At 38.2% G+C, this 12696-nt stretch overlaps 1 protein-coding gene across 2 annotated transcripts; it reads right to left on the bottom strand.

Annotated features, from left to right (window-relative positions):
* Positions 1 to 6328: 6328 nt before the first annotated feature.
* On the bottom strand, positions 6329 to 11012 carry LOC137731919 (uncharacterized). 2 transcript variants are annotated; one of them, XM_068471180.2, is made up of 6 exons: positions 10721 to 11012; positions 9745 to 10451; positions 9532 to 9639; positions 9259 to 9462; positions 7320 to 9181; positions 6329 to 7023 (listed from the first exon to the last, which is right to left on the bottom strand). In XM_068471180.2, the coding sequence occupies exons 2-6, from the start codon at positions 10444 to 10446 to the stop codon at positions 6498 to 6500; spliced, it is 3402 nt and encodes a 1133-aa protein (XP_068327281.2). In that variant the 5' UTR covers positions 10447 to 10451; positions 10721 to 11012; the 3' UTR covers positions 6329 to 6497. The 2 variants fall into 2 exon arrangements, with proteins under 2 accessions (XP_068327281.2, XP_088544199.1); XM_088688073.1 differs by having other exon boundaries at positions 9745 to 10438.
* Positions 11013 to 12696: the final 1684 nt, after the last annotated feature.

The following is a 12696-nucleotide window of genomic DNA, read 5'->3' as shown; positions in this document are numbered from 1 at the left end:
GGCGTTCATCTTCCTCATGCATCTCTTGGATTGCCTTTGTGGCGTTCATCTTGCCACAGGACGAAAAGGAAATCAGGAAGAACATGTATGCGATGCAGCGAAATGGGAAGAACATCTAATAGATTCCCAGAAAAAGGGAAAATAGAGAACCCAATCGATGGATGCTCTGAGAAAAACCGTTAAGACTGTTGTATGGTGAGCTACGTAGTTTTTCAGATAAATTGGGGATAAGACTGGTGGGGGAACAGTAGCCTCCTACTTCCGTTTTTATAAAACCAGGAGTGTCTTGTTTTCTTAGAGAAAAAGAAGAAAATGACTTCACATTCTGTGTGACATACAGTACTACTGGTGTACGTTTTGATGCACACGTTGTCACAATATTTTGTACCAATTTTGGAAAGATTTTGGCACTTGTCACTTCCCGCATTCCTCCATTATATGCATGGAAAGCGGGAGTGTATGAGATTACTTTAGAATAAATAATATGTTCTTAATCAAAATAGAATTTTTGGGACAAAAAATGGGCAACATATTATGTGTAAATTACAGTTAAATATCATTTTGTCGTCTTATTTAGCATCCAGTTATAATTTTGCAACGGATTCTCTTTTTCCATATTTTTGGGTTATTTAAGGGTGATTTGGAAATTGGAAGTCGCAACTTCATATGTAGTTTTTAAATCTCTGACATCAATTAGGCAGTACTTAATGCCAAACCTGTCCTAGCTAATCACTCTTTAAAATTCTTCCACCACCAGCAGCAGCAGGAGGTCGCAGGAGGGATTTCTCCTGTCAGCTACAGAATTACTTGAAAACCATAGGAACTTGTATATTTGCGTTGTGGGTAAGAAACGAGGACTTCTCACTTACATTATCTGGGACCCATGGCCAGATTAAAATCGCTAAATTAAAAATAAATGAACAAAAAGAAATTGAAGCGTGATGAAAATAAATTCGTCTTATAAAAATAATAAAAAATTCTTTATAGGGCTAAAATAAATAAATAAATTGTAAGCTTGGTATCCAACCCTTTTGATTGTTTAGTTCGTAAACCTGCATAAACAATAAGAAGTGAGCTTCAACAGCTCAATAGGAACATAACTTTACCACAGTAAAAAGGAAATGAAGGAGATTCAGGGGCTGGTGGAGTGGCACATGTGTAATAACGGGAGGCTGTGAGGGCAACTGTCTTGCGTGCAGACGAGAGGTTCATCAAGCACCCAGAGGTAGTTTGAATTTGGCGGGGGATTTTGGAGCTCTGCTAGTTTTTAAATTTTATTTTATTTTTAATTTTTTTTGTTTAATAAACGATATTATTTATGGGTGAGCTTAGCCTCATAATGAGTTAACAATAATGAGATTCAAATTCACTTTTGGCCAGAATCAAACCTAAGACCTCTCAATTACAAATAAAGAAGAATAATATTACACCGTAATACTAAGTAGCTCGAGCTCTACTAGTTGAAGCAAGAGGCTATATCTGTCATTTTAGTTGAAGCAAAAGAGCATTGTTGTGGGTTTTCTTTCTCCTCTACGCTTGCTTAGAGCAACTCCAGCCCATGCCCAATGGACTGGCACCAAGTGAAGAAAATGGACTGGCACCACATTTTTCTGCTCCAGCCCGTGCAATTGACTGGCACCCAGCCCGTGCCAGTCAACAGCCCAGCCCAAAATGGACAGACCCATTCCCCGGTCTGTGTCTTGGCGCGTGCAACACACGCGGGTTGCGGGGCGAGTAGCCGACAGGCGTTGCAGGCGGCGGGGCCCGCGTGCAGGCCAACTTGCATGAGTCCGGGAATGTGCTACGTGGCCACCTTAGAGCCGTTGGATTTCCAACGGCTAGTTTTTGTAGGCCGTTGGATTTCCAACGGTAAAAAAAATTTAAATTTAAATTTTAAATTGGACCGTCCGATCACAGATCAACGGTCCACGTTTATTTCACCAAAAATTTAAAAAAAAAAAAAAAAAAGGCCCAACGGTCAGAAATTTGACCGTTGGCCACGTGGCAGCGTGTTGGCTGTTGGATTTGATTATTTTTCAAATCCAACGGTCCAGATTAATTACAACATTAAAATTTATTAAAAATTAATTAAAAAATGTCAAAATTTTTTTAAAAAATACAGAAAAATTTTAAAAAATTAATTTTTTTTTCTATAAATACTTAACCATCATCTTCCACCTTACACCACATTTCAATATTTTCTACACTTTCTACAATTTCTACATTTGAATATTTTGTACACTTTGAGAGAAAAAAATGACTTCGTGGAAGCTCAGTGAAGATGTTACGTTGTGTGAATGTTGGGTTCGCACTACTCATGACCCGATTACGGGTAATGAGATGGATAAGCGAGAAATGTGGAGTAAAATTACGAAATCGTTCAACGATGTACATGGAAAAGATGTACATGGAAAAGATGCCAGATCTAGTCAAGGTCTTCAAGGTCGTTGGAAAAAACTCAACGCATCCTTTACTTGTTGGAAAAACGCCCTCTCTCATGCTTTTGGTAATTTGCGTAGTGGGACAAGTTTAGCGGATGAGGTAACAATATTTTTATTTATTTATATGCATTCCACCCGATTTGATTATTTTAATTTATTTAATTTCTTATGTAATTTTTATGTAATATGCATTCCAAATACTTATGTAATTTTTATGTACTTTTTATATAATTTTTATGCATTCCACAATTCTTATTTAATTTCTTATGTAATTTTTATGTAATATGCATTCCAAATACTTATGTAATTTTTATGTACTTTTTATATAATTTTTATGCATTCCACAATTCTTATTTAATTTCTTATGTAATTTTTATGTAATATGCATTCCAAATACTTATGTAATTTTTATGTAATTTTTATATAATTTTTATGCATTCCACAATTCTTATGTAATTTTTATGTAATTTTTATAGACACTACAAGCACAAGCATTCTACAATGCAAAGAACCATAACAAATCATTCAACAAATGGGAATGTTGGCAAATTGTCAAAGATTGCCCTAAATACCAAATTGTGGCAACCGGTCCAGAAGTTGTCATGCACGGTATGGGTCTACACAGTTCGCCAGAAGCAGACACAGCCAAACAAGAAGCCAACACATTTGAAGACACGGAAGGGATACCTGAACAAGTGCCAGAGACCCAACCGACTCGTCAGTCCCTCAGGCCTCAAGGTAAAAAGGCATCAAAGAAAAAAGGTAGTTCTTCCAAAAATGACTACACTAAATATATGGAGGAACTTACTCGTCAAGGTGAAATGAACATGGCATGGGAAAAGGCTAGAGATGAGGAAAAAGCTGCTGCTGTGGTAGCAATTATTGCAGCTACTGAGGCTCGTGATGCGGCGTCTGTGAGACAAAGAGAAATAGTTAATCGAGAGAACGAGATGATTAGAGAAGCAATTCATCGAGAGAATGAGATGCTTAGAGAAGAAAGGATGGCTCAAACAGATCGTGACACTATGAACAAGTCTCTAGTAGGACTGTCTCCGAATTCAAAATATTTTTGGACATCAGAAAAAAGAGATGTCGTGCGAAGGAGGCGTGCAAGAGATGCCGAAACAAGTCAAGGGGGTTCCAGCTACAGAAATCCTAGCAACCAAGATCCTAGCACCACATATCCTAACTCCACAGACTTTGTATAATTTCGCATTTATTTGTACTACTTTACTTAATTTCTTATGTAATTTCTTATTTATTTTTAGAACTTTATTTAATTTCTTATGTAATTTCTTATTTATTTTTAGAACTTTATTTAATTTCTTATGTAATTTCTTATTTATTTTTAGAACTTTATTTAATTTCTTATGTAATTTCTTATTTATTTTTAGAACTTTATTTAATTTCTTATTTATTTTCTTATTTATTTTTAGAACTTTATTTAATTTCTTATTTATTTTTAGAACTTTAAAACACCATTTAAACTTAAAACACCAAATAAAATTACATAAAACACCATTTAAACTTAAAACACCATTTAAACTTAAAATTACATAACCTCACCATTTAAACTTAAAACACCAAATAAAATTACATAACCTCACCATTTAAACTTAAAAAAAAAAAGCAAACACACTAAATAAGATCACTTAAAAAACAATACACTTTATTCTTCAACCACAAGCCTTATTTTAATTATCTTCGCCTTCGTGCAATCTCCACTGATGGTCAATCAAGTCATTCTGGCGGGCTATGTGCCAGTATGGCTCTTGCAATGAAGTGTATCGTTGAACGATCAATTCATTGTAACGTCCATCCCGTTCCAACGGCTCGTGTTGCACGGGATCTTCGGTCTGGTCATGAGCATAGTAGATTTGTGTTCTTGAGTTGTTCATCGGATCCGGCTCGTATTCATCGACGGCATTATAATCATACTCGTCTTCAACAATCATGTTGTGAAGAATAATACACGTCATCATGATGGATCGAAGAGCCTCGACATCAAACATTCTAGCTGCACTCCTGACAATGGCCCAACGAGCTTGCAGGATGCCAAAACAACGCTCGACATCCTTCCTACACCCTTCTTGACACTTTGCGAAGTGTTTATCTTTTTCACTCTGCGGGTGTGGCACTGTTTTGACAAATGTTGACCACCTTGGGTAAATACCATCTGCAAGGTAGTATGGTCCCTCGTATTTAGTACCATTAACCCAATATGTGCATCTCGGCCCACGCCCTTGTAGCAGTTCGTCAAACACTGGAGATTGGGCAAGGACATTTAGGTCATTCTGAGCTCCTGGAACACCAAAAAAAGCATGCCAAATCCATGTATCAAAAGAAGCCACCGCTTCCAAAATGATGCTTTTAGCTCCTTTTCTGTCGCCATAAGCTCCTTACCACGCACTTGGACAGTTTTTCCATGTCCAGTGCATGCAGTCGATGCTTCCAATCATGCCAGGGAAGCCTCGCATCTCACCCTTCCTCAGAAGCCTTCGCATGTCCCTTGGCGTGGGTTGCCGAAGGTACTCATTGGTGTAGAGGGCTTCAATTGCAGAGCAAAACCGCATCAGGGACTCCAGAACTGTTGTTTTTCCCATCCTTGCGATCTCATCCACTTGATCTGCAGATGCTCCATATGCAAGCATTCGCAAGGCAGCCGTAATTTTTTGCTCAGGAAGAAGACCTAGCACATGAAAAACATCCTCTTTTTGCACAAAATATGGATCATGGTTGCAAACATCACTCATGATTTTAGCGAACAAACTTCGTTGCATTCTAAAACGACGTCTAAAAACATGATCAGGGTAAACGCTGTTGGGAATAAAATAATCTTCCAAGAGATCTTTACCTCGTCTTTCCCTTCTTCTATCGATGTTTGCCGCACGTTCGGGTTTGGCTATCTGACCCATAGCTTGCATGATACGGCGGGAATGTGAGGCCCTCCGCCTTCTATGGTGATCATCCTCATCCTCCTCCATTGCGAAGACCTCATCTCCACCTCCATCTTGGTCAAGATTGACCAATTCTTCCTGTTGTGCCAACAACCTTTTCTGCTGCTCTTGCAACTGTTTATACGCTCTCCTTGAAGAAGACATTGTAAGAACTCAAGATTTGAAAACGATAAAGAAGAATTCTGAGCTAAAAAAAAGGATTGAGTTTAGTGTGAGGATGGATGTAGGGATGTAGGGTTTATATGGACAAAAAAAAAGATGAGGTTCTGGACAATGCCACGTGGCACTACGTGATTGGTTGAAAATCTTAGCGGAAATCTATTCAAAAAATAGTACGTTCGGATAATGACACGTGGCGTGACGAGATTGGTTAAAAATCTTATCGAAATCTTGCCTAAATTATTGTAAACAGGAAGTGACACGTGGGTTGTCGGGATTGGTTGAAAATCTTAGCGGAAATCTATTCAAAAAATAGTACGTTCGGATAATGACACGTGGCGTGACGAGATTGGTTAAAAATCCTATCCGAAATTAAAACTATTTTTTTTTATTATTTTATAAAAAAATTATTTAATATTTTAAATGGACTGGGTGCCAGCGCATTTTGTAGGGGTGGAGATCGTTTGTGCCAGCGCATTTTTAGACTAGGTGCCAGCACATTTTTTTTTTGGGGTGGAGATGCTTTGGCCTATTACTGTTCATTGAGTCTGTTACTGTTCAATTAAGTGGATAAATAGGCTGGGTGCTGGCACAAAGTGGATAGGGGTGGAGTTGCTCTTAGGGACTCGTCCGTCACCTGCAATTAGTAATGAATCATATTCGGATTGGAGCACCCTTAATTTATATTTATATTTATTTATAATCAAATTATCAAATGTGGACTACGCACATCAAAATTTGATGACCACACAATTTAATAATTAAATTCAATGAGCAAAATTGAAATCAAGTTATAATTCAGAGACCATTGTTATAATTAACGTCTTCCTCTTAAACAAACGATTTTACAGAAGTGTGAATCGAACACAAACCTTTGGCTGCAGGGCGAACGGGAACAACATTATTTACATGTTTAGCTTTAATTTATTAAAAACTCAATCTATAACTTCTGTACAGTGAATACAGGACCAGCATTCAAAGAGGGTAAATTCCAACAATTACCCTGACTATCAATACAGCAGCTATACCATTTAACCCTATAAGTACCCACTGGAAAAGCAGAAACATCAAGCAAGCAACTTGAAAACCCTTGCCCTCTTTCGTTCAGTTCAAAACGTGCGAACGAACTCACAAACTCGCCATCATTTTTACCCCTTCGACGCTTATTACTCTTTTTTGTACTGCACTCTGTTATATACTGTAACAGCTTCTCGTTCATTTCTACAATGTCATCAGCTTCCCAAGCCTGTTTTTGCTCCTTGTTTTCTCCACCTTCTCTTGGCTCCTGAAAGGATGCTCCACTGTAGACTATGCAGTACAAATTTTTCAACCGGACTCGGATGTCTGGTGGCACATTTCTTAACTGAAGGCACAAATTTAATGATAAGTTGAAGCCTGAGGCTACATATATTGCCTCTGGGTTTCTCGTTTCACTGACAGCAAAGAGTTCTGACCCCAGGCAAGGCCTGAAATTTATGTCAATGGAAAAAATTAGAATGGTGGTGAAAACAGAAAAGAAAAACTTTTATATAACTAAACTTAAAACATCATATCAAAGCGATTAACCAATCCAAGACTAAAACCCTATAGTAAAAAGCTCTACATGGTGATTTTAATCCTAAATAATCAACCATGTCAATATATGATATGAAAGCTTTAAAGGATTGAGTAAAAGTAAGATTTTCTCGATGCATCTATTCTTAGAACAAAATGGAGAAATCAACAAAACAAAAGGATTGTTTGAGTTAGATATATATCATACCTAAATTTAAAGAAGTACTTGGGAGTCCGGAAGGGGATTTGCATCCATTTCATTAGGATGCTATACAGAAGTTGTAAGCCATCCTTGGTTGCTTGGGAGAGACCTTCCGCATTGTGCACTCCGTTTGCCTTACTTTTCAAGCCAAAAATCCCCAAAACCACAGAACTACAAACACTGTGAATATCTTTCGCTACAGAACCAACCTTACATGCTTGGATTCTGGACTGCAAGTGAAAACAATCAATGGGCTTACCACCTGGATTCAAAAGCAGACAAAGAGTTGCACTGGTGTCATGGTTACTGGCCCCCAAACGCCCAATTAGATTTCGTATCAACATTGAGTCTAAGTTGTTCTCTGTTGTTCCCAGACCGAAAATGGAAACAGATTCGATTAGGCTTGGAATGTAAAGAGAAAAACCAGCACAAAAGGCCAACAGTGAACAAGATAGTGCGAGTTCCGAAATGATTCCTGAACTTTTTCTGTCCATGTCAATGAAAGATTTTGTTACTAGATCAAATTCTTGTGATAGCCTCTTCAACTGCACAGATATTTGAGTACACTTCTTCAAGGATACGAGGTATCCAACCTGTTCATTATTGGTAATGCTATGCTGGTCAAATTGAATGTTTTCAAGAACTTTAACTATATCCACCACAGCTCCTAGCACCTTTGCTCTTAAAGACAAAAACGACCTTTGGAAATAAAAAGTTTGGTCCATTTTGAAATCACCTTTTAATGTTGCCAAAGAAGAACAAAGACCATCGTAAGCCGCTGTGAGCTCCCTACTGTTAATATGCTCCCTGATATTACTAGCTGAATCTTGGCTGATTTCACCTGAATCATTACTAGAAAGTATAAGATCAAATTTATTCGTCTCTAAACCTTGTTTTGTCAACAGCAGAGACTTGAGTCTCCTCTCAGAATCAGAAAATTGAACTAATGATCTCATCCAACAGCAGCAGGAAATAGAATGAACCTTTGGTACTAACTGCTCGAATGTAAAAGTTGCAGTGAGCCAGGCTCCCTGACATGCTGCATAAATCCCGACTCTGTAAGCAGGCCACTTGTTTTCTGTCAGCATCCTCTTCGCACATTCAATTGTACGAATTTCATGCTCCATTAAGTGAGATACGCCCGAGTTCTTATCAAGATTGTAACTTCCCTCACTCCCATGCGCCAAGTTAACCCAAATGATTCGACAATGTAACAACAAAGAGTAGAGTGTGTATGTATAACATTCAAACAAGTTGCTCTGACTTACAAGTTCGACCAGAAGCTTCACTTTGTCAAATACTTCAGTGGAGATGGCACCAGCTTCACTGAGATTTTCAAGAAAGGCCACCAAAAATCTGTAGACAATAAATAAAAGCTTTGATCTGATAGTTCTGCTTTTTTCTCCTTTCAAGTCTACATTATCACGAATAGATGCATCTGCTTCTGATGTAATGACTAGATTGTCATGCACATATGAGAGAGACTTGACCAAAACATATATTTGATCCAGCACTAAGACATGCAGATCCGGATATTCTCGAATTAGACAGAAAAGAAGATTGAGCAGGCAATTAATTTGTTGAAACACTGGAGACTCAGTCCAACAAAGATCCAAAACTGGCTTAACCATCAAGGTGATTCGATCAATGATAAGTGAGATCACACGAGATGGCAGAAGAGAGGAACAAGGTGCAAGAGACCCCATCTCTGTACTTCCTTTTAGTTTCGTTGGCACATCTACCAAAACAGAAATAGCTAACAGGCCCTCAGACGTGATTGGAGATGAAGTTGCATTCTCAGCAACGCTTAACAGCTTAGAAGATTCAAATACATCAAGGGGTAGACCTGCTAGCTTACATGAAATAATCTGCAGAATGCGTATGTGAGTCAATATAAATTGCAAAAACGTTAATAAAAAGTTAATCTGTCGGACTGAGAAACAACCTTACGTAATGTCTGCAGTGCATCACACAGCATGAGTGATGGAACTTGAGGTTCATCTAGTATGTTAAGTAATGCTCTCACAAGATATGCATTTACAGGAAAATGACACATTCCTTGACTGTATATATAATGCAGGCTTCTTACTGCTGTTGCACGCAGCTGAAGAGGTTTTTCTTGGCTAAGAAACAAGAGAAGCAAATCCATCTGCATTCAGATGCCAATAAGTATTGCGGATCAAGAAATCTGAAACCATATGCTACCAAAAACAATTACCTGCTGAGATATAAGAATGGTTGACCTGGAAGACAGTTTGGAGAGAGAAACCAGCATTGCAACCTGGCAACCCTCATCCGCGGACTCTAACAGAAGCTTTAGGCATGTCTGGAATAAAGCAGTGTTAGGCGAATCTTTCATAAGCAAATAACTAAAACTCTAAAAGAACAATTTCCAATTAAATTCAGGCCAAAAATAACATAGCAAAAGAACCTTGTAAGCATTATTCACAAGGGGATGTGAGCACCGAAGTTTGGCAAATACTCGTGCTCCAGCCAACCTTATAGCAGGTGACGTTTCTGGTGAAGTCATCATATGAGGCAGCATCTCCAAGACAACACATGCAAAGTCCTCTGATAACTCGGCAAAACATCCTGCTGCAAACAGCGATGCTTTTACCTCCATAACGTGAGAAGAAACCAAACTAGAAAGCACCAAGTAGCGTATGCTTGAACTCTCTCTAGCAAAATGTGCCCAACAACCAAACAGACCCAAAGCCAATGCCCTATCCTCAACATCCCCACTGTCAAACACAAGCTTAACTATCCTCAGCAGTTCTGCCTTCACATGAACCCGAGTTTTGGACAAAACTCCATTATACTCCTTCCGCTTGTTCCTCTTCCGGTACTCAAACAGAAAGGCCCTGACAATAGAGAGTCTAATATTCTTGTCTCCGCAATGGAAGGCATTGGCAAGGCGAAGAATGATGGCGTTGGAGAAGAGCTTTTCCTCACCAGGAATTAGGTCGAACAGGTGGTGGACAGCAGGAGAAGCATCTGGCTCCCTGCTTAACTGTTGGAGCCTTGCACCGACGTCCGAAATGGCTTTGAGTGAGAGACCTGGTTTCTTGGAGCGCAGGGCTTTCTCTAGCTCGATGCTCCATTGCATCACACATGCTGCCGAGTTCCTTTCCATTTCAGCTAATAAAAACAAGTCATAACAAACTCATAATGTATCACACATTTAACACTCTTCTCCTCAATTTCTTCGAAAAGTAACAAACTTTTTCTACTTTCAAGCCTTGAAACTACTGCAAAATAAAGTCTTTCTCTAATCTATCACTAAACCAATTTTCCACCCAAACCAGAAACCCATTTTAAACACACAAATTGCTAAACAATTAAATTAAAGAAATTCCAAATGTAAAGGAAGAAGGGAAGAAGCATGGAGATTGGATAGAGCTGCTTACCATCAAACAAACTATGTGGTTTCAGCCTCTGTGAACTTGAATTCAAAAACTAGTTTGCACAGAACCGAAGGAAAAAGAGGATTGGGTGAGCGACTGGGGTTGGTCGGGGAAGGGTTGGAAATTAGGGGTTCCGATGGAAGAGAGGAGGGGATTCTGGGACAGTGGGACCCGGGGCGGGAAGAGAGGAAAAGGGTAGAGGCCCTCGCTTTTGTTCTTCATTTTTCGTTGATTCGCGCAGTTTTTGTGTATTCACCGGGAAAGGGATGCTCTCCGGATTCAATAGCATGCCCACGTATTAGCGGTTGATGGTATATTGTGTAATTAATTTTCGTCGGATCCTATTTATATTTAATTTTAGATAAAGCACAATATACGATGAATGATTAAGATGTGAGGATCCTAGAATGAGATCCAATTCCCATAAAGAAAATGATGCTCTCCGGATCATTTTGTGGGGAGCCGTTCATCACAAAACAGAAAGAAAAAGAAAAATCCTAGAATTTTTGTCAGGGCATGTTTACTTCTATTTATGGCTATTGAAGTCCTTAGTCTTGATTTGAAGGATTCGTGAGCTCTAAATACATATTAACTATAAGATTATATTAGTTTAGATTCAAAAACTTAAAATTTTTGCCAACTTAATAAAACAAAACCAACTTAAAATTCATGAAACATTATAAGACCCATTTTCTTATTTTGCTTTATTAAATTGAACATTTCAAGTCTTTGGATCTAAATTAATATAAACTTGCAGCTAATATGCATTTGGACCTCACGTGTCCTTAAAATGAGGACCTTAGGCCATCTCTAATCGAGAAGGACCAGAGGGCCAGAGGGCTCGTTTTAGCCCTATGGACCTCGAACAAATTAATATTTTAATGAACAGTACATGGTCATATTTCTTACTATCTCCAACCGAGGGCCATAGGGCTTGTTTTAGCCCTGTCACAAAAAACCATCTCTAACCGAGGGCCAAACATAATTTATTATTTAAATTTAAAAACTACAACTTATATTTAAAAACTACAACTAAAATTGAAAAACTACACCAACTTAAATTTAAAAAATACAGCAACTTAAATTTAAAGTCCATAATCAACATCATCTTTATCATTTGCCATTGTAGGAGTATAGTCGGAGGTAAACAACTGCCGTCGGGCCATAATTTCCCTTTTTTTTTTTTTTTTTTTTTTAATCAAAATAGGTCTTACTCATTGGATTGTAATCCGAAGTGTTCCCTTGCATATTCCTATCATCCATCTCTTCTTGTATTTGTTTGGCCCGTTCTTCATGCCCACGATTCCTTTCTTCCGCGGCAAAGATATTTTGCTTCACCATTAATCGCAATGAGGCCGTCACTTCCTGTTGAGCGGCGTAATCATCATTTGCCTTGCCCTTTGCCATCAACCTTCAGGCCTTGTTTTGTCCCATAGCCCTAGGTATGGAACCTTCACCCGAAGACAGATTTTCTACCCTTGTTTGTTGAATGGTAGGAGATCCATTTCATCCCCATCTACAACTGAGGATTGAGTTCCAAACACCGGCATAGGACCTACTCTATGTTGAGGTGGATCTTCAAATAACACCCACCCTTTACAAATTTCCCAACAATCGTGAAACTAAAAGGGTTTCGAGCTGCCCTCCATATACAATTCCTCTGCTTGGCGTACCTAGAAAATATAATTACAAAAATTAAAGGAAATTAATTTATGAAATTAAATGTAATATAATTATATATAATTACAAAAAGTAAAGGAAATTAATTTATGAAATTAAATGTAATATAATTAAATATTAAAAATAAATTGTGAATACTTCGTCGTAGTAATTGGAGCCACTTTCATGTCTACTTGCAGCTGCTAACATTGCTTGATGCCATTTATTCAAACTTGGATGAAGATGTTTCTTCCATCTTGAAGAACAACTCTCGTGGTTTCGGGTATTCGGTAGAGTGGTGTCTTCGTATGACTCATAGT

This window comes from Pyrus communis, chromosome 16 (genome assembly GCF_041283825.1).
Source record: "Pyrus communis isolate YQ-2024b chromosome 16, ASM4128382v1, whole genome shotgun sequence".
NCBI lineage: Eukaryota > Viridiplantae > Streptophyta > Magnoliopsida > Rosales > Rosaceae > Pyrus > Pyrus communis.
This window is presented reverse-complemented; position numbering and strand designations above follow the sequence as displayed.